Source organism: Pogoniulus pusillus, chromosome 25 (assembly GCF_015220805.1).
Source record: "Pogoniulus pusillus isolate bPogPus1 chromosome 25, bPogPus1.pri, whole genome shotgun sequence".
NCBI classification, from domain to species: domain Eukaryota; kingdom Metazoa; phylum Chordata; class Aves; order Piciformes; family Lybiidae; genus Pogoniulus; species Pogoniulus pusillus.
In genome coordinates, this window is record NC_087288.1 from 3,107,613 (window position 1) to 3,130,217 (window position 22,605).

At 47.5% G+C, this 22,605-nt stretch overlaps 1 protein-coding gene across 1 annotated transcript in view; it reads left to right on the plus strand.

The window, feature by feature from the left end:
• The window catches only part of KCNQ5 (potassium voltage-gated channel subfamily Q member 5), a 259,047-nt gene that overhangs the window by 205,005 nt on the left and 31,437 nt on the right, over window positions 1-22,605 (plus strand). Inside the window, exons 4-9 of the mRNA XM_064164059.1 lie at window positions 1,530-1,705; window positions 5,511-5,636; window positions 15,174-15,284; window positions 16,821-16,916; window positions 20,605-20,699; window positions 22,332-22,358. Coding sequence (XP_064020129.1) covers window positions 1,530-1,705; window positions 5,511-5,636; window positions 15,174-15,284; window positions 16,821-16,916; window positions 20,605-20,699; window positions 22,332-22,358 — 631 coding nt within the window. The remainder of the gene's footprint in view (window positions 1-1,529; window positions 1,706-5,510; window positions 5,637-15,173; window positions 15,285-16,820; window positions 16,917-20,604; window positions 20,700-22,331; window positions 22,359-22,605) is intronic.

Consider the following 22,605-nt stretch of genomic DNA (forward strand, 5'->3'; position numbering starts at 1 on the left):
CTTTTCAGCATCTCCCCAGTTTCTGCCTGCCCACTTTCACCCTCACATCCAGGAGTTCCCTGCTTTGCCTTTCCACACCCATACCACTGCATCACCTTCACTTCCTGCACAACCTGAGCATGTGTTAGGTCCTTCCAGACACCCTGTAGGGTTACAGAGAGCCAGCACTGCTTGCCTTGCTGGGCTGGAGCAGGTGGAAGCCCCAATTGGTGTCTTCCTACATGCCTTCTGAAAACAAAACCAGAGGTGTTCATACCTTTAGCCCAGCCAGCAAATCACACCATATTTTTGTTCAGATGTAGACAGGAATTTGGGTGCCTTGAAAACTCTAATTCCAGCAATTCAAGGAGAAACAACCAACCTTGTCCTCATTTTTTTCCCCTGCTCATTCCTTGATATCCTGCAGCAATTGATTTGACAAGTTAAGTGCATGTTGTGCCTCTCTTTATCAGATTTCAGCTGCCTTTTGATCTCACTTTTGTAAGGAAGGGTAAATAGGAGGCATCCAACAGACCTTATCTTCTGCTGGTTTGCATACCTCTATCTGCCATCTCGTGTTTGTCTTGTGACTAACCACTCCTAAATTATTCAGCCTGTTCTCTCTACACAAGCCTTGCCATGCATGGAATTAGTTTGGGGTTTTTCTTTGCTGATAACTTTGTGGTTTTCTTCCAGCCTCATCTAATGAGCCTCTTTGTTCATCAGTTCCAACCCCCCTGCCATACCCAGGGACACCCTACCCTAGAGCAGGCTGCACACAGCCTCAGCCAGCCTGGCCTTAAACACCTCCAGCCATGGGGCCTCAACCACCTCCCTGGGCAACCCATTCCAGCCTCTCACCACTCTCCTGCTCAACAACTTCCTCCTCACCTCCAGCCTCACTCTCCCCACCTCCAGCTGTGCTCCATTCCTCCCCAGTCCTGTCACTCCCTGACAGCCTAAAAAGTCCCTCCCCAGCCTTTTTATAGTCCCTCCCCAGCTTTTTGTAGCCCACTTCAGCTACTGGAAGGCCACAAGAAGGTCACCTGGGAGCCTCCTCTTCTGCAGACTGAGCAGCCCCAACTCTTTCAGTCTGTGCTCACAGCAGAGCTGCTGCAGCCCTCTCAGCATACTTATGGCCCTTCTCTGGACACTCTCCAGCATCTCCACATCCCTCTTGTCATAGGGGCTCCAGAACTGGATTCAGTTCTTTCTAATCTCCATTCTGAATCTCCCCTCCTCCAACTTCAATCCACTCCCTCCTTCAGCACTGCTCCTCTTATCCATGTGTTTTTAAAATCACTGTTGGGTATAGTAGGTGACAAATCACTCCCTGAAGCTTCCTGAGGCAGTTGCTGCCACCAGCTGTGACTTCACCTCCCCATCCCACCCAGGAATCTCAATGCTTCGGATCCCTACCTACAGCAGGAGCCTCTCTTTTGCCCCCTGCCCCCTCCCCCCCAGCCCTGCCTTGGTTCAGCTGCTGTAGATGTGTGTGGTTATTTACTGGCTCTTGGACATTAATGTTTTCTGTGATGTATTTCTTTCAGACATCATTGTTCTCATCGCTTCAATAGCAGTTGTTTCTGCAAAAACTCAGGGTAACATTTTTGCAACATCAGCACTGAGAAGTCTTCGTTTCCTACAGATCCTTCGTATGGTGCGCATGGACCGAAGAGGAGGCACTTGGAAATTGTTAGGTTCTGTAGTTTATGCACACAGCAAGGTAGGCAACCCTAGGGGCTGTTGGCTTGTGTCTGGTGGATACCTTCACTGGATGTGATTTAATGAGGGGCTAAGGAAATGAGCCCCTTCTTTTGAGCAGAGTGCTTAAGGTGGTCTTGAAGGGAGGTCAGTGGGGGTGGGCGTTAGCACAGGTGCATCAAGCTGGGAGAATGTGATGGTTTGGGTGTTCTCTGACCCCCCCACACTTTGGAAATCACCCAGACTAGACTCAGCCAGCTCTGGAAATTGAATGAAGCTTCTATTTACAGCTTAGCTCAGCATACAAGCAGAGATTTACAGTATATATACAGCTAGATACAGAAATAGACAAGATACAAGCAGAGATTTACAGTATATATACAGCTAGATACAGGAATAGACAATATACAAGCAGAGATTTACAGTATATATACAGCTAGATACAGGAATAGACAAGATACAAGCAGAGATTTACAGTATATATACAGCTAGATACAGGAATAGACAAGATACAAGCAGAGATTTACAGTATATATACAGCTAGATACAGGAATAGACAAGATACAAGCAGAGATTTACAGTATATATACAGCTAGATACAGAAATGGACAATATACAAGCAGAGATTTACAGTATATATACAGCTAGATACAGAAATGGACAATATACAAGCAGAGATTTACAGTACATATACAGCTAGATACAGAAATGGACAATATACAAGCAGAGATTTACAGTATATATGCAGCTAGATACAGAATGGACAATATACAAGCAGAGATTTACAGTATATATACAGCTAGATACAGGAATAGACAAGATACAAGCAGAGATTTACAGTATATATACAGCTAGATACAGGAATAGACAAGATACAAGCAGAGATTTACAGTATAGGTACAGCTAGATACAGAAATGGACAATATACAAGCAGAGATTTACAGTACATATACAGCTAGATACAGGAATGGACAATATACAAGCAGAGATTTACAGTATATATGCAGCTAGATACAGAAATGGACAATAAACAAGCAGAGATTTACAGTACATATACAGCTAGATACAGGAATAGACAATATACAAGCAGAGATTTACAGTACATATACAGCTAGATACAGAAATGGACAATATACAAGCAGAGATTTACAGTACATATACAGCTAGATACAGAATGGACAATATACAAGCAGAGATTTACAGTATATATACAGCTAGATACAGAAATGGACAATATACAAGCAGAGATTTACAGTACATATACAGCTAGATACAGAATGGACAATATACAAGCAGAGATTTACAGTATATATACAGCTAGATACAGGAATAGACAAGATACAAGCAGAGATTTACAGTATATATACAGCTAGATACAGGAATAGACAATATACAAGCAGAGATTTACAGTACATATACAGCTAGATACAGAAATGGACAATATACAAGCAGAGATTTACAGTACATATACAGCTAGATACAGAATGGACAATATACAAGCAGAGATTTACAGTATATATACAGCTAGATACAGGAATAGACAAGATACAAGCAGAGATTTACAGTATAGGTACAGCTAGATACAGAAATGGACAATATACAAGCAGAGATTTACAGTATATATACAGCTAGATACAGGAATGGACAATATACAAGCAGAGATTTACAGTATATATACAGCTAGATACAGGAATGGACAATATACAAGCAGAGATTTACAGTATATATACAGCTAGATACAGGAATAGACAAGATACAAGCAGAGATTTACAGTATAGGTACAGCTAGATACAGAAATGGACAATATACAAGCAGAGATTTACAGTATATATACAGCTAGATACAGAATGGACAATATACAAGCAGAGATTTACAGTATATATACAGCTAGATACAGGAATAGACAAGATACAAGCAGAGATTTACAGTATAGGTACAGCTAGATACAGAAATGGACAATATACAAGCAGAGATTTACAGTATATATACAGCTAGATACAGGAATGGACAATATACAAGCAGAGATTTACAGTACATATACAGCTAGATACAGGAATGGACAATATACAAGCAGAGATTTACAGTACATATACAGCTAGATACAGGAATGGACAATATACAAGCAGAGATTTACAGTATATATACAGCTAGATACAGGAATGGACAATATACAAGCAGAGATTTACAGTACATATACAGCTAGATACAGGAATAGACAAGGTAAAAGGTAATGCAGAAACACAGCAGCTCTCCCAGAAACCTGAGTCCCCAGGAGGGGCTCCCAACTGCCCTTCTGCCTTCTCCCACTCCTTTCTACCTTCCCCCAGATGTTGCCTTGTGTCCAAGGAAGAATGGAGGGTTGGCCAGGGGGGTTAGGAGGCAGGTGGGTTAGCCAGGTTAGAGAGAGAAAAGTGCAGCCCACAGCCCAGACAGAGAGAACTCCTTTATCTATGTTTGGATTCTTGCTCTTCTACCTCTCAGCAAGCCTATGAGTGAAGCTGACATCAGCATTGTTGTCCTTTCACAGTCAGTAATCTAGTTCTTCTCACCAACACGTTCTAGCTAGCTTCAAACTAGCACATAGAACACGGTGAAAATGCTGTCCTTGATGTGCAGGTGTCACCTGGGGGTGGTTCAGCTTGGAGAAGTGGGAAGAGGAAGAAATGTAAATAACTGGAGGGCCTGAGACTAGTTCTAGTCCAGTTCTGGATGTTCTTTACGGTGAGAGTGGTGAGACACTGGCGCAGGTTGCCCAGGGAGGTTGTGGCTGCTCCCTCCCTGGAGATGCTCAAGGCTACATTAGATGAAGCCTTGAGCAACCTGTTCTAGTGGGAGGTGTCCCTGCCTGCCTGTGGCAGGGGGCTGGAACTGGCTGAGCTTTGAGATCCTTTCCAACCTAAACCATTCTATGATTCTAAGGCTCCAGGGAGACCTTGTAGTGGCCTGCCAGTATCTGAATTGTGGAATCAGAATGGCTTAGGTTGGAAGTGACCTTAGAGATCATCTACTCCACCCTCCCCACTATGAGCAGGGAGGCCTCTCAACTTGCCTTGGCTGATCAAGGCCTCATCCAGCCTGGCCTTGAGCACCTCCAGGGAGGAGGCAGCTGTTGGATATAGTAATATTAAATGCAGTGTTTCTATAGGATCACTGCATTTAATATTACTATATCCAACAGGCAGCCACAGCCTCCTCAGGCAGCTTAATCCAGAGTTGTCATCCCCACCTCGTACTGAAGAACTTCTTCCTAAGAGCCAGACTAAAACTGCTCTCCCTCAGCTTCAAACCATTCCCTCTGGTCCTGTTGCTAGGCACCCTTATGAAGAGTGCCTCTGCAGCCTCTACAAGGGCTTGTAGCACTGGGACAAGAGGCAATGGTTTGAGTCCAGACAAGTGTACATTTAGACTGGCCATTAAGAAGCTCTATACTAGGAGGGTGATGGAACACTGGAACAAGTTGCTTAGTGGTGGAGGCTCCATCCCTGGACACATTCAAGGTCAGGCTTGATGGGGCTCTGAGCAGCCTGATCTGTTTGTGAATGTCCTTGCTGCTGCAGGGGATTTGGACTAGGTGGCCTTTGGAGGTCCCTTCCAACTCAGTGCATTCTATGACTGTATGATTTGATGCACATTGGTCCTGTGTCAAAGCACAGGCCTGGGTTTGGTTCACTGTCAGACAACATTTGCATCCCTAGGGAAGCATCTGGCTCATAGCTGCTGGAATGCCACAAGGGTGTATAGTAAAGATCTTTTCTGTATGTCTTCCTTGAAATGCCATCCTGTTCAGTCTTTCAAATTGACATTGATCTCTGATTTCTTTTATCTAGGAGCTAATCACAGCCTGGTACATAGGATTTTTAGTCCTCATCTTTTCATCTTTCCTGGTTTATCTGGTGGAAAAAGATGCAAATAACCAGTTCTCCACATATGCAGATGCTCTCTGGTGGGGCACAGTAAGTACAGAAAAATAATACCCACTCTTTAAAACCTGTCTTGGAGCAATTTGAGTTTCACCTGCTGTGGGCTTTAACTTAGTCTGCTGTTCACTGAGTTGTTTTCACTGGCAGAAAGCTGGTCTGAGCAACTCCCTCCTCCAGCTATTCCTTTGCACATCCATAGTTCATTTCAGCCCATCCTGCAGAGCAGCTCTTCTTCTGTTTCTGCTGCAAACCAGAGCAAGAAACCTTCAAGGGAAGAAAGCACTTCAGGTTTTTTTAACCTATATTCCTTTGGTAATGCAGTTTGTAACATGGTCCCACAAAGAGCTGCTTTGGTCCCAGTCTGCAATCACAGAATCACAGGATGTCAGGGGCTGGAAGGGACCTCAAAAGCTCATCTGGTCCAGCCCCCCTACCAGAGCAGGATCACCCAGAGCAGATCACACTGGAACACGCCCAAACAGTTCTTGAATATCTCCAGAGAGGGAGACTCCACAACCTCCCTGGGCAGCCTGTTCCAGTGCTCTGTCACCCTCACAGGGAAAACATCCTCCTCAGGTTCACATGGAATCTCCTATGCCTCACCTTCCACCCACTGCCCCTTGTTCTTTTTCTCCCTCCATCCCCGAGGGGCAGAACTGAAGTGAGACCTGCCCTGGAGCAGCTGATGCACCTCACAAGACCTGAGTGCAGCTCTGCAGACCCAGGATGAAGGAACAACCTCTGCTCTGCCCTACATTTCATACTCTCCAGCCCATGGGACAAGCATTCACCACCCTAAGCCCATGAAGGAGGCAGCTGCACCTCCTTTACAGGCAGAAGGCCACATCTGAGATCCCCCATGGGTGACAAAGTGAGCCCTGTTCTGGGGAACCTCATTCTGGGGAGGATGCCCTTCTCCACTTGGCCATGGGGAGCACGGTTGGTGCTGGCTTTGGTGTTTTGTGATGGAGCCTGGGGATGCAGAGATAAAGTAAACCACCAGGACTTTCAGAACTGAGGTGCTGGCTTTTGGCTGGCACCTAGAGGATAAGCAGAAGAGCTTCCACTGGCCCCCTCCCTGCATGGTGCACAGGACACCCAAAATGAGCAAAGCACCCAAAAGGAACTGCTGAAAAACAGCTGAGGCTGTTCAGTCTGGAGAAGAAGGGGGTCCCAGGTGACCTTCTTGTGGCCTTCCAGGATCTGAAAAAAGCTGGGGAGGGACTTTTTAGGCTGTCAGGTAGTGCCAGGACTGGGGGGAATGGAGCAAAGCTGGAGGTGGGGAGAGTCAGAGTGGAGGTGAGGAGGAAGTTGTTGAGCATGAGAGTGGTGAGAGGCTGGAATGGGTTGCCCAGGGAGGTGGTTGAGGCCCCATGGCTGGAGGTGTTTGAGGCCAGGCTGGCTGAGGCTGTGTGCAGCCTGCTCTAGTGTGAGGTGTCCCTCCCCATGGCAGGGGGGTTGGGACTGGCTGATCCTTGTGCTCCCTTCCAACTCTGACTGATTTTATGATTCCTGATGAAATAAAACTCAAACACCAAGAAAGAAAGAGGGGGGGAAAATCTTGCATCAGCTTTGTGCTGAAGGGAGGAGCATCATCACTGCCCTTAGAATGATGTTGCTTCTCCTTTCTCTGTACATTGAGCACAACAAGCAAGAACAAATATTGCCATTCTGGTTCAGCAGCGTTGTTCTTGCAGGTATAAGAGCCCTGATTGAGTTGAGCTCAGGCTTAACTGCCAAATCCATTGGTTTTGCTTTGCTGAAAAGTGTGGGATTTAAGGACAAGGCTGCCTGCTTCTCTGAAAGGAGGAGGATTATATGAGTGCTTACAGCTCTAAATGAACCAGGCCTTACATGAAGAATGAACAGCTAAATCTGGAATTTTGAAATGCATTTGTATGGCAGTAATGTGTAGGGGTTCTTTTTTTTTGGCTTAAAAACACCCTGTAGTGAACCAGGCTCCTGCACTGGCTGACAGGAGAAAGCTGCTGAAGAGCTCTGTCCCAGCAAAGGCTATGGCAGAGCTGTTGCCAAGGAGTGTAAAACTGTCTTTTCTTTTTCTTCTAATGCAGTAGGATAAGCACCAGGAGCTCTGACAGTGTCTGGATAGTGAAGTGCTGCCTGTGAGATCATTAATGCTGCTATCACCTACAGCACTCTTTAGCTGTCCTGAAATAAGTGTGAGACCTGCACCCACCTCCGTCACCTTTCCTCAGCAGAGGGATGCAGAAATGAAGCTTCCTCCCCCTCAGACCTGCTGGCAAGACCTCAGCTGGTCACAGCAGAATCCACAGGCTCAGAGCAAGCCCAGGCAAAGGCTCTTGCCAGAATGCTTTAAGTCCTTCAGAAATACTTGCAATAGTTTTGCTTACATTTGGAGCAAGGGTCGAGGTCACTTCCTATTAGTGGGACGAGTTTGTGCATTTGCAATGGCCTCACTTCAGGGTCAATCACTCATTAAGTGTCTTCCCTAGAGACTCTTCTCTTGGTCTTGTCAGTGCACAAAACTAGGAGCTTGGTTACAACCAGACCTAGTCTTACTGCTTCATTTACAAACAGACTTTTTTGCATGTCAGGTACTGATAGGCCTGGGGGGAATGGAGCAAAGCTGGAAATGGGTAAATTCAGACTGGATGTTAGGAAGAAGTTGTTCAGCATAAGGGTGGTGAGAGCCTGGAACAGGTTGCCCAGGGAGGTGTTGCAAGCCTCATCCCTGGAGGTAGCCTGATCTAGGCTAGGGTGTTGGAAGCCTCATGCCTGGAGGTGTTTAAGGCCAGGCTGGATGAGGCTCTGGCCAACCTGATCTAGGCTAGGGTGTCCCTGCCCATGGCAGGGGAGTAGGAACTGGCTGATCCTTGTGGTCCCTTCCAACCCTGACTGATTCTGTGACAAGAATGTCATGGGTGAGTCAGAGGGTTGTAACCCCTCTGCTGTGAGGACAGGCTGAGGGAGCTGGGGTTATTCAGCCTGGAGGAAGAGAGGGCTCTGAGGAGCCTTTGGTGATCCTACTCTGGCATAATCCTGTGAAAAGACTGCATGGAAGTCAGGCACAGATAGTTGCCTTAAATGTCAAGCTTTTAGAGACACTTATCTCCTCCCCTTAAAAGACTGGATGAGCTTTGGAGATCCCCTCCAGCCCAGACCATTCTGTGATTCTGTAGAATCGTAGAATCAACCAGGTTGGAAGAGACCTCCAAGATCATCCAGTCCAACCCAGCACCCAGCCATATTCAGTCAACCAGACCATGGCACTAAGTGCCCCAGCCAGGCTTGGCTTCAACACCTCCAGGCACAGAGACTCCACCACCTCCCTGGGCAGCCCATTCCAATGCCAATCACTCTCTCTGCCAACAGCTTCCTCCTAACATCCAGCCTAGACCTCCCCTGCCACAACTTGAGGCTGTGTCTCCTTGTTCTGTTGCTGGGTGCCTGGCAGCAGAGCCCAACCCCACCTGGCTACAGCCTCCCTTCAGGCAGCTGCAGACAGCAATGAGCTCTGCCCTGAGCCTCCTCTTCTGCAGGCTGCACACCCCCAGCTCCCTCAGCCTCTCCTCACAGGGCTGTGCTCCAGGCCCCTCCCCAGCCTTGCTGCCCTTCTCCAAACACCTTCCAGCATCTCAATATCCCTCTTGAATTGAGGAGGCCAGAATTGGCCACAGCACTCAAGATGTGGCCTGAGCAGTGCTGAGCACAGGGGCAGAAGAACCTCCCTTGTCCTGCTGCCCACACTGCTCCTGCTCCAAGCCATGTCACAGAGCAAAACCACTAAACTGCACAGGAACAAAAAGGTCAATTCCAAAACTTACCCATTTCAAAACCAAGCCACACTCAGTTTCCTGAGCTGGAACTCTGTGTGCTTACAGTGCCACTTAGCTCCTGCATGAATTACTTTTACCTGCAAATGCAATGCAGTTAAGATTCCTGTCTGTCTTACACTCCTTGGCAGAGCTTCTCTTAATAAGTCATCACTCTCTAGTAGTGACAGTGGGATTCACAATGGCTCTGGCACTCCACACTGACCTTTAGGTGAAGAAGGTGTTTTGCAGTGAATAATATTGCCACAATTGCTGCTGAAATGAGTGCACATCGATGACGTCTTTTCCACTCAATGCAGTGATAGCAGGAGCAGGCTGCAGGGCTTTTTACTCTCACTTAATTGATGTCAGGTAAAGATTCAAAAGGTAAGTCCTGCTAAAATGACGTCAGTGTGAGATGTCAGGCTAGAAGAGGACCTCCTGGGTCCTATCTCATCTAGTTGAAGACACCTAGGTTATTTAATTGCCCCCAGGATTGTATTACCTCACCTGTTATTAGTGTGTTTCTTAGCTGCAGCAAGGAGGTGTAACAGAAGTTTTATCATCATTGTGGGGTCTGAGTCTGGCCAGGTGACACTGCCTGCCTTGGCTGCTCTGTCACAGAACTGTACAGGTAGGAAGAGACCTCCAGAGATCACCCAGTCTGACCTCCCTGCCAAGGCAGGGTCCTCTAGGGTAGTTCACACAGGAATGCATCCAGGTGGAGGTTGAAAGTCTGCAGAGAAGGAGACTCCACAGCCTCTCTGGGCAGCCTGCTCCAGGGCTCTGGCACCCTCACTGTAAAGAAGTTTCTCCTCATGCTGAAGTGATTATCCCCTCTGGTGAGGCCACACCTTGAGTATTGTATTCAGTTTGGGGCACCTCACTACAGGTGGTGACCTCATTGCTGTCTACAAGTACCTGAAGGGAGGCTGTAGCCAGGTGGGGTTGGTCCCTTCTGCCAGGCAACCAGCAACAGAACAAGTGGACACAGCCTCAAGTTGTGGCAGGGGAGGTCTAGGCTGAGTGTTAGGAGGAAGTTGTTGTCAGAGAGAGTGATTGGCATTGGAATGGGCTGCCCAGGGAGGTGGTGGAGTCTCTGTGGCTGGAGGTGTTGAAGCCAAGCCTGGCTGAGGCACTTAGTGCCATGGTCTGGTTGACTGGCCAGGGCTGGGTGCTAGGTTGGGCTGGATGATCTTGGAGGTCTCTTCCAGCCTGGTTGATTCTATGCTTCTGTGATTCTAAGAGAGATGTGGAGGTGCTGGAGCCAGTGCAGAGGAGGGCAAGGAAGCTGGGGAAGAGCCTGGAGAATGAATCTTATGAGGAGCAACTGAAGGAGCTGGGGATGGTTAGTGTGAAAAAGAGGAGGCTGAGGGCAGACCTCATTGCTGTCTGCAGCTACCTGAAAGGACATTGTGGAGAGGCTGCTGCTGGTCTCTTCTCACAGGTAATTAGTGATAGAACAAGAGGGAATGGCCTCAAGCTGCCACTGGGTAGGTTAATTTTTCCCAGCAGGAGTGGTCAGGCATTGGAATGAGCTGCCCAGGGAAGTGGTCACCAACCCTGTATGTGTTTAAAAGTAATTTAGATGTGGTGCTTGGGGATATGGTTTAGGGTGAACCTTACAGAGTAGGGATATGGGTTGGACTTGGTGACCCCAAGGGGCTTTTCCAGCCTAAATGCTTCTGTGGTTAGGCTAGTCAGGACCTGGCCAGTGGTGTAGTCATTCCCTTGCAGCACTAACAAAGACGTGGAGGATTATTCCTGAGCTTGACCCTGAAGTTGCCTGGTGAAGGATCTCCTTAGTTGTGTGTTGAGGGGAATATAAACTGAAGATCAGACTCATTTGTAGAGGGCTAAGATGATAGGGGTAGGTGCTGACACCTATACACCCATGGAAAGACCATGCTGAGATAGAACAACTCCAAGCAAGCAAGAGGCTGCTGATATTCTTAATCACAGACTGATACCATTAAGTCCTCAGGACATAAAAGAATGGCAGGGGGGAGGGAGAGAGAGAGGCTTTAATTTGGCCTTGTTCTTTTCTTTGGAGAAAGTCCAGAGATGCTGTCTGTGTGGCTCCAGGTTTTGGATTGCTCCCAGTTGTCAGATCCCACAGGTTCAAGTTGATCTTTGACTCCTCTGGAAGACAGTTTGGTGGCAAGATCATTAATATGCAGATGACACTTAGTTCTCTTTCCTTCTTGTCAGCCTAGGCAGGAGATATCTCTGTACTTTCCAGTGTCTGGCAGGAGATAGGCAGCTGGAGAAAAGCCAAGCAACTGGGCTTGTTCCACAGCTTCAGACTGCCTTGCAATGGCTGGCCTGGAGATGAATTTTGACGAGCTCTGCTACAGTGATTCATTTGCCCAAGTGCTTTGTTGCTCCTGGGGTCTTAATAACTCCAAGCTAGTTTGCACTTGCCCACTGATGAGAAGAGCTGGGAGTACCTTGTTCAGCAAAGGAAAACCCTACCAATGCTCTGTGCCAGGCCAAGGATATGGCTACATCAGCTCACCTCTGCCGGGAAAGAGGGAGCTGCATGCCCATCTCTCTTCCTCCTGACTGCTCAAGCCCAGCACTTGCTGCCTTCTGCAGGCTCTGGAGCTCATGAGGAGCTTCCATGAGCTAACACAACTCGCCAAAAGAGCAGAAACAAGCAACACAGAAATGTGGATAATTCCCTCCACCTTGCCTTGGCTCTCCCAAGAGTCCAGCAAAAGCCAGGAAAGAAGAGATGAGGCAGGGGAGTAAAGAGGAGCAGGGAAGGAGGGCGAGACCTGCTAAGCACTCAAGGTGGTGTGTCTGTGACCAGGCTAGCATTACACACCCTGAGACTTGATAACCACTTGAAATTTCAGCTGCAGCCTTAATTCACCTCTCTCTCTTTTAGTCACTCAGGGTAAATTACACCCCCAGCTTGTCCCCAACAATGGGAGCAATTAAAAGCACCGCTTACTATCTACGGAGCCCTAAATACTTGCAATCTAATTACTTCCAAAAGCCTTTCCTTCTTTTGTCCTGTGGTGACCCAGGCGTTAAATAGAATTGCTTTGGCCATCTTGCCTGGGAATGAGCTTTGAGGAAGCTGGAAGCAAAATAATGTCTCTGGAAGGCATTCTCCTGAAGAATTCACGCCTGCCAGAGGATTTGCTAAGCCTCAGCTTGCCCGCATTTGGTCCACGAGGGAAAAATAATTCTCTGTGCACATGTTCTCCACTAATAGCAGGCTGTGGAGCCCTTGGCATTCGGCCTGCTGCTGTCTATCTTTGTCCCTTTCACATGGTGTGCCCTCGCCCCAGTGTGTGCCCCGCAGCCTGCCGCCCGCCCTGCGGGAGCCCTGCGCTCTGCCCGCTCCCCCTCCAGCTGCCCTGCCCCAGCCTGCGGGTGGATCCAAACCACTCAGCAAGGAAGCAAGCAGACACCACTTTCTCCTGCCCATCCAGTCCCCAGGTTTGGCACTGACAGGAGTCCCAGGCCCCAGTTAGGCTGGAGGACACCTGGCCCAGCCAGAGAAGACCTGCAGCTGCTGCGGTGGGTTGAGAGTTAGCTCTGTGACCACTAAAGCCACAACCTTTTGCCTTGAAGCTATACTCAGAAAAGCAGACCCGTGCACCCTCATCCCAGTGGTGTTTGCAGATGTGCTGTATTCCAGCTATTGAATTCCCTGTGGAGAGCCCTCCTGCTTGTACCAACCTCTGCCATCATCTGCTCTGGTGCTACATGGCAGGGGCTGCTGGGCAGCACAGCTTTTGAAGCAGTTGTATGCTGAGCCTGATTACCTTCACAGAATCACAGACACAGACTCACAGGATCACAAAATATTAGGGGTTGGAAGGGACCTCCAGAGATCAGTTGAGTCCAACCCCCTTGCCAAAGCAGGATTACCTAGGGCAGGCCACACAGGGATGCTCCAGAGAAGAGACTTCACCACATGAAGTCATAGTCTGACTTCTCCCCGTGCAGGTCTGACAAAGCATTGTCTGGGGTTGTTTAGCCTGGAGAAAAGGTGGCTCAGGGGAGACTCCAGTTTGTAGAGACTCATTGCTCTCTGCAACTACCGGAAAGGAGGTTGTGGCCAGCTGGGGTTGGTCTCTTTGCCCAGGCAAGCAGGGACAGAACAAGAGAACACAGCCTCAAGCTGCAACAGGGCAGGTTTAGGCTGGATGTTAGGAAGAAACTTGTGGCAGAAAAGAGTGATTTGCATTGGAATGGGCTGCCCAGGGAGGTGATGGAGTCACCGTCCCTGGAGGTGTTTAAAAAGAGGCTGCATGTGGCACTTGGTGCCATGGTTTAATTGATTAGAAGGTGGTGGGTGATAGGTTGGACTTGGTGACCTCAAAGGTCTTTTCCAACCTGATTAATTATGTGACACTGTGGTTGTCCAACAGCCTGAGGTAGCTCTTCCCAGCTGTGTGATAGTCCTTGGGTCTGCATGTCAGAAATGATGTGTGGATATCTGAGCCTGTCATAATGAAGGGGAGAAGATCAATTCAGGAGAGATGTTGAGGTGCTGGAAGGTGTCCACAGGAGGGCGACAAAGCTGGGGAGGGGCCTGGAACACAAACCCTGTGAGGAGAGGCTGAGGGAGCTGGGGGTGTGCAGCCTGCAGCAGAGGAGGCTCAGGGCAGAGCTCATTGCTGCCTGCAGCTGCCTGCAGGGAGGCTGTAGCCAGGTGGGGTTGGGCTCTGCTGCCAGGCAAGCAGCAACAGAAGAAGGGGACACAGTCTGGAGTTGTGGCAGGGGAGGTCTAGGCTGGATGTTGTTAGGAAGTTCCTGTCAGAGAGAGTGATTGGCATTGGAATGGGCTGCCCAGGGAGGTGGTGGAGTCTGTGTGGCTGGAGGTGTTGAAGCCAAGCCTGGCTGGGGCACTTAGTGCCATGGTCTGGCTGACTGAATATGGCTGGGTGCTAGGTTGGGCTGGATGAGCTTGGAGGTCTCTTCCACCCTGCTTGATTCTATGATCTTAAAGTTCCTTCCACTTTTTGTTTTGAGAGTTTGGTTTTTCCCTTGTGTTCCAGGAGAGAGCCCACTTCAAATCGTACCGAACACGCAGCTGCTTCTTGCTGTTCCTTTGGCTTTGCATCATCTGTGATGCATCTGCAGCACCTGCAGCTGCCTCCCTGCTGCATTTTTCCAATGAGACCTCTGTGTCATTTATATTTGTGGGGTTGTGCTCTGTTTCCCTGCAGAAAACAGGTGAAATAGCTTTAGATCCACAGAGGACAGCACTTGTTTTTCTGCTCAGCTCATGCAGTGTGCCTCAACTTCAGCATCACAGACCTTGGGGTTTATTATTTTATGAACTTATTAATTTCTAAACTTAATATTTTATGAACTTGTTCATTTCTAATCTTATCCATTATGTTCTAAACTCATTCATTTCTAAATTTATTAATTCCTTTCTAAACTTATTAATTCCTTTCTAAACTTATTAATTCCTTTCTAAACTTATTAATTCCTTTCTAAACTTACTGATTGCTTTCTAAACGTATTAGCTATTTTCTGAAGTCACTCATTACTAATTTGGGTGGGTTTGGGGTTTTTTTTTTGCCTCCAGTTTGTGATGCAACTCAGTTTTATTTGTTCATGAACAGGATAAAGCATATCCATGTTCATCTTTTGGTGTGTGTTTGCTTCTTTTTCCTTTCAGGAGCAGCTCCCTGTGTTTTGTGTCTCCCTTAGTGGGAACTCTGCATCATGCAGTGCAGATGATCTGCAGTGGATCCCTCAGTGTCTGCTGGTAAACCTCAGTGTTCATTGATTCCTCTTTCAGATCACACTGACAACCATTGGCTACGGAGACAAAACTCCTCTGACTTGGCTCGGGAGGCTGCTCTCTGCAGGATTTGCTCTGCTTGGCATTTCTTTCTTTGCACTACCTGCTGTGAGTATGTGTGGTGGGTTGGGAACTTCCCCATCCCCCCCACTTAAAATGTACCAGACCAGTTCAGATGGCTTAGAAGTAAGATAAAGCTTTATGTACAGCAAAGCTGGATTTACAAGCATATAGATACAATATATGGAGACTGCTGGGCCCAGGCTTGTTCTATATCTTTATTGATGATCTGGAGCAGGGGATTGGGTCCAGCATCACTATGTTTGCAGATGACACCAAGCTGGGAGCAGGTAGGAGAGCACTGCAGAGGGACCTGGCCAGGCTGGATGGGTGGGCAGAGGCCAATGGGATGAGGTTGAACAAGGCCAAGTGCAGGGTTCTACACTTTGGCCACAACAACCCCAAGCAGCACTACAGGCTGGGGCCAGAGTGGCTGAGAGCAGCCAGGCAGAGAGGGACCTGGGGGTGCTGGGAGAGAGGAGCTGAACAGGAGCCATCAGTGTGCCCAAGTGGCCAAGAGAGCCAATGGCATTCTGGGCTGGCTCAGGAGCAGTGTGGCCAGCAGGACAAGGGAGGTTCTTGTGCCCCTGTGCTCAGCACTGCTCAGGCCACCCCTGCAGTACTGTGTCCAGTTCTGGGCTCCTGAATTGAAGAGAGATGTTGAGGTGCTGGAAGGTGTTTGGAGAAGGGCAGCAAGGCTGGGGAGGGGCCTGGAGCACAGCCCTGTGAGGAGAGGCTGAGGGAGCTGGGGGTGTGCAGCCTGCAGCAGAGGAGGCTCAGGGCAGAGCTCATTGCTGTCTGCAGCTGCCTGCAGGGAGGCTGTAGCCAGGTGGGGTTGGGCTCTGCTGCCAGGTAACCAGCAACAGAAGAAGGGGACACAGCCTGGAGTTGTGGCAGGGCAGTTCTAGGCTGGATGTGAGGAGGAAGTTGTTGTCAGAGAGAGTGATTGGCATTGGAATGGGCTGCCCAGGGAGGTGGTGGAGTCTGTGTGGCTGGAGGTGTTGAAGCCAAGCCTGGCTGGGGCACTTAGTGCCATGGTCTGGTTGATTGGCCAGGGCTGGGTGCTAGGTTGGACTGGCTGAGCTTGGAGGTCTCTTCCAACCTGGTTGAATCTATGATTCATGACCTTCAGAGCTGCAGGAACATAGTGTAGCAGGCACTCAAGCAGTAGTTGGGGTGAGTGCTCACTGGTAGCGCCACAGATGCTATTGCTTAAGTAAGGAGTCTTCTATTTTATCACTAAAGGGGCTCTGTTGTTAAGCCTTACAGTGTCATATACTGTCAAAGAGTCATGAGTGGCAGGGGTTGGAAGGCACCTGTGGAGATCTTTTAGTCCAACCCCCCCTCCTAAGGCATGTTTACATAGATCAGGTTGCACAGGGATGTGTGTCCAGGTGGATTTGGAAAGTCTGCAGAGAAGGAGACTATGCAACCTCTCAGGGCAGCCTGTTCCAGTGCTCTGCCACCCTCACAGTAGATTTGCCTTAGGTTTAAGTGAAACCAATCATGTGGCCTAACATCTTCACTCAATCTTATGTGTATTTGTTGGAAACTCTACCTCCATAATGCTAACTTGTGTTGCAGGGCATCCTTGGCTCAGGATTTGCATTGAAAGTGCAGGAGCAGCATCGTCAGAAGCACTTTGAGAAAAGGAGGAATCCAGCTGCCAGCCTCATTCAGGTAAATATGAAATCAGTGAGAAGATCAGGGGAGGTGATTTAAAGTATGTATTGGAGCAAGTGTTTTGTTATTTGAGCTTGGAGAGCCTGCTGGAAGTGATGCTTAAGGGATTGGTTGGGTTCGTTAAATCAGGTTGTTGCCAGAGTTGTGCCTTTCCACACAGAGGTTTGGAGTCCCTGCTGAAGAAACCACCTTGAGGATATCAGTGGCATGCCCACAGTTAGTGGACTACTTGGGAAACCAGAGTTGCTCCCTAAACAGCCTAACTGACAGCACTGCACTCTTGAGTATATTAAGCTATGTTTCATCTACTACAGGATTCAGTGTTCCAATGAGTGATACACTTGGTGAAAATGAAAAGTATCCTGCCCAGACTGTTGCTTTCACCATTACTTATTCAAAAGCTGGAATTGTAGGCAGCAGCAGATCTGGAAGTGGTTTCAGCTCAAATATTCACATGATGGTACAGTTCAACAGGGAAGAAAAGAGCAGAAGTGCTGAATTGGGCTTTGAGCAAACTGCTTTAGTGGAAGGATGAGCAGAGGATGAGCAGAGGGCTGCAGCAGCTCTGCTCTGAGGACAGACTGAAAGAGTTGGGGCTGTTCAGTCTGGAGAAGAGGAGGCTCCCAGGTGACCTTCTTGTGGCCTTCCAGTATCTGAAGGGGGGCTCCAAAAAAACTGGGGAGGGACTTTTTAGGCTATCTGGGAGTGACAGGACTGGGAGGGATAAAATAAAGCTGGAGGAGGGGAGAAGTTCTTCACAGAGAGAGTGATTTGCATTGGAATGGGTTGCCCCGGGAGGTGGTTGAGGCCCCATCCCTGGAGGTGTTCAAAAACAGACCAGATGAGGCACTTAGTGCCATGGTCTGGTTGATTGGATAGGGCTGGGTGCTAGGTTGGACTGGATGAGCTTGGAGGTCTCTGCCAACCTGGTTGATTCTATGAATTAGGGCAAGGAAAGGGAAATGAACTGAGATGATTGCAGGGTAGAATTATTCCTACCAAATAAAAGTCTTACTACACCAAATCTAATACTTGATCTAGAAACACTTAACCCAGACTATTACAAGAAGCCTCTATCCCACTATTCGTGACTCTAGAAAGGATTTGAAGAAGGATGAGAAACACAGATAAAGAATGAGAACAGAGTCAAGCTTTATACAAGTTCCCAGTGTGTAACTCCAGGTTGTTTATTGCAGGCATTAGATACAGAACCAGAAAAGTAGGAGAAAGATCAGAAAATAGGATGAGGTGGATATCACTGTGCATGATGATGCTGCAGCTAACAGAATCCTGGAGTCATAGAGTCATAGAGTCACAGAGACAGAGAATCGTAGAATCACAGAATCATAGAGTCACAGAGTCACAGAATCATAGAATCTTAGGCATAAAACCACAGAATCATAGAGTCATAGAATCATAGAGTCATAGAATCATAGTCATAGAATGGTCTGGGTTGGAATGGATGTCTAAAGGTCATCCAGTCTAATGCTCTTGCAGTAAGCAGAGACATCCTCAACTAGATCAGGTTGCTCAAAGCCCCATCAAGCATGACCTTGACTATCTCCAGGAATGGTGCCTTCACCACTGGGCAACCTATTCTGGTGTTCCACGACCCTCAGAATAAAGAACATCTTCCTAATGTCCCATCTAAGTCTGCCCATCTCTAGTTTAAAACCATTGCCCCTCATCCTGTTGCTACATGCCCTTGTAAGCAATCCCTCCCCAGCCTTCCTATAAGCCTCCTTCAGGTGCTGAACACACTACATAGCAACTCAGAATCTACAGTTCATGAAAGACTGGAAAATTGAAGAGAGCAAAGGTAACAGTGGGAAAAAAATAAGTCTAGGACTGAAGAAAATGTCATGCTCCTAAATGCAGGATGTGTCTGAACTGCATATCATTGTCTACAGCAGTGCCCAAGCATTTTACCACTGTCTGATGTAGATACTGATAATGAAATGCCATGGAAGTCAGTGTGCTCCAGCTTGTCTGGGGAAGATCTGGGGTTTATTCAGTTATTCTGTAGAATTAGCCTGTGCTGACTCCTCTGTTGCCATAGATATGCTGTCTGCTAGAGCCTGACTTAAAGACAGGCAAGGGATTGTGGTAGGAAATGAAGTTGTTTCCTATGGACATTCTTTGCTTCATTTCTTTAGCTTATTTTATGGTGGTTTTTTTTAACCCCAGAAGAATGCAGAGAGGTGGTAGTGGGATGAGGAGGCTCAGGGGAGATCTTATTGCTCTCTACAACTACCTGAAAGGAGGTTGTAGCCAGGTGGGGTTGGTCTCTTCTGCCAGGCACCCAGTGACAGAACAAGAGGACACAGTCTCAAACTGCACCAGGGCAGGTTCAGGCTGGATGTTAGGAAGAAGTTCATCATGGCAAGATGAGCATTGGAATGGACTGCCCAGGAAGGTGGTGGAGTCAGCATCCCTGGAGGTGTTTAAAAGGATCCTGGATGAGGCACTTAGTGCCATGGGTTAGTAAATTAGACGGTGTTAGGTGCTAGGTTGGACTTGATGATCTTGAAGGTCTTTTCCAACCTGGTTAGTTCTGTGATTCTGTGATTGAAGGTAGCAGACAGAACCAGGGCAAATACCTCTGGCTCTAAGCCAAGCCCAGAGAGTTTCAAATTAAAAACAAGGCAGGCATTTTTTGTGATGACAAGAAGGGATCAGCTGGCAGAACCATTTGCAAAGTGGCAGGCTCTCCATCTGTAGAAGAAGCCTGGATGTCTTTCTGGGGATTATGAGGTAGGAAAACAGGGCATTAGGCTCCGTGCAGGAATACCTTGGGTGACATTTCACAGCTGCCAATGCGCAGGAAGCGCAGATACTCAGCCAGGACAAATTGATGTGGCTGTGCTGACATCAGAGAAGCTGTTCCAGTTTGTAGACCCAAGGATCCGTCTTGCCATCTCCATGCTGTTCCAAATCTAAACACTGAGTACATTTTCAATGCTATGCACCTTTGAAATGATTGATTTTGTGTTCTTAAAAGATTTAGCAGTGTTTCAGTCTACAGGGAAGGTGGGGGGGGACCCAAAGAACCACCACTTTTCTTTTAAATGCTTTTGGTCTGGTTTTCATTACCATTTACAAAACCTACTGTGACACTTCCTTTACCTCAGACTGCAGTTTGTGTGGCTGTCCCCTATGGGCTTGTGACAAGTGAATCACTGCCCTGGGTTTAAGCCTTTTTCTGTGCTGAATCTTCCCTGGTTCTTCCTCCAAACCACTAACTCATACCCAACTGCATTACGTATCCCGTGACTGACAAAACCTTCGGTAGGTCCCTTTCTGATATTTCCTTCATCCACCTAACAGAGCACATCCCAAGCCAAGCCAGATCCCTTCTCCCCATGCTCAGTGTGGTGGTGGCGTTGTCACTTCATGTCTTTGGTTCCTTTCTGCTCTTCTGTTGTTTCCCCACACCAGGCTACTTGGCGGTTTTATTCTACCGACGCCTGCCGAGCAAACCTGGCAGCCACCTGGCGATATCATGAAAGTATTCTTCCTCCCCTCAGGCATGTATCAGTGCTATGAATGAGAAGAGAAAGCCATGACTTGTATTGGTTACTAATCTGCTTTTCAATTTGTTTTTGTTTCCTTTTTGTTTCATCCCCTGCTCCCCTCTTGCCTCGTTTGTTGTTTTCGTTTCCTTTACCGTCCATCCTGCACGTAGTGTGTGTGGCGTAGTTATGCGGCTGATGAGAAATCACTTTCCATTGCTACCTGGAAGCCTCATTTGAAGGCCTTGCATACCTGCAGCCCTACAAAGTAGGTACAAATATGGCAGCTGGTGCTGTTCTCAATGTCTGTTCGAGCTTATAGAGAGTAACTTTTTGTCTCTTCTCGTCTCGTTTTCGTCTTCTTCGGTCTGCTCGTTGAAGCTTCCAACTAACAACCCACATCAGCTTAGCCTAGGAGCCCAGGCCAGTGGAACAAACACAAATCGTTGCCATCTAGCTGAGGAATGTCACTGAGCACCACAGGCATTAGAAACATTTTGTCCAGAACCCACTCCTATATCAAGGTTGATGTTTCACCCAGTTCCTAATTGTCTCTGAGGAGGAAAGCATTAAGCTGAGCTTGTTCCTTGGTTTAACAACGCTCTTTTTATGCCTGACTCTCCCTATAATAAGGCTTACAACTACAGGTCTACCTTTCCAAGGGAGGAGAGCCTTGTGGTGTCCTGCAGGTGACTGCACTGGGGAATTTGCTCCTTTTCATCATGGCTTCTGAGGTTATTCACTATTTCCTTAGGACAGTCGATCTCCTAGGTTGGACACACTGAGGAGAGTGTGTGGATGGTTAGGGGGAGCTGCCTGAAAAGCCCTGACGCCACAGTTTTGGCAGGCAGGAGATATTTGATGTCCCAGTTTGGGTGAGAATTCACAGAGCACCAACAGCCCAAGACTCTTCAATAAGCCAGCAGAAGATTTCCCAGAAGGCAGGCAGGAAGTTGCCTGATGGAATACAAGGCAGGAGTCAGGAAGCAAAAGATGCTCGATGAAGATCAGCAAGGAGAGCGCTGAACAGCCTTGTGGCTCTGATAAGCCTCCTCGCTGCTGTTATTGCAGACAGTGCAAGAGAATTAGTGCTTTCTCTCCAAGCTGGGTGCTGAACATCCACCTGACAGTCAAAAGGTAATGGTGTGCCAAGGAAAAAAAGAGGCTCAGCCAAAAGAGAGGTTTGGCTGAGTACCCAAAGCTGATCTTTCAGTTTCAGAGAGAGTTGACAAGAAGAGAGCCACGAATAATCCATCACCATAGCTGTAATTCCAGAAATGCTCCACACTAAAAGGAGCTTTTCAAATTAAAAGCTACATAGAATATTGATTTTATATATATATATATATATATTATTTCTCTTCTTTTTTTTTTGTTTGGCCATGTGCAAACAGGTTGAGAGCAACATTTGGTAGAAATGGATGGATATAAACCCCCATAAATACCGAAGCTCTATCCCACCCCAAAGATTCTAACATGAACTCTCCCTTTTTGTTTTTGAATAAGCCTATTGCTGTGCTGTCCTAAAATTCAACTTTTTTTATTTGCCAGAGATAATTATTTTTATTAACCTAATAAGAGCCTACAGCTTTCTGGTGTGTGTGTGTTGTGTTCAGCAATGCATTTTGCCTGAGTGCTTTGCCAACTCAGTCTGCAGTGGTATGTACTCAGCATGTAGTGCATGTGTGTCAAACGACAACTGGAAGTGTCTCTCTGTCATCCTCCTTATGAGTCTTGCTTGAATCCTTTCTTTTTGGGGGTTGCCATGTGGCCTGTGTGTTGTACACTAATTAACATCTCCATTTGTGTGTTTATCATGTATCTAATATCAATGTGTTAAGTAATGTCATTGCTATCTGCATAACAAGTCTGTTTTTCCCTCCCACTCCCTGACCTGAAGAAAAGAACAAGGGGAAGCCTCTAGCAGGTTTGTAGTTTGTTTTTATTTCTTTTTATCTGTGAAATTGCTGTCTCATAACTGTTTGCACTCTGGCATGGAAGCCTAAAATACTGGGGGTTGGAAGAGACCTCTGGAGATCAACTAATCCAATCCCCCTGCTATAAAGCTGGTTGCTCTCACATGGAAACACAGAACGGTAGGGGTTGGGAGGGGAGTCTCTGCCGATCATCTCCCTGCTAGAGCAGGACCACTGAGATCAGTTTGCACTCTGCAG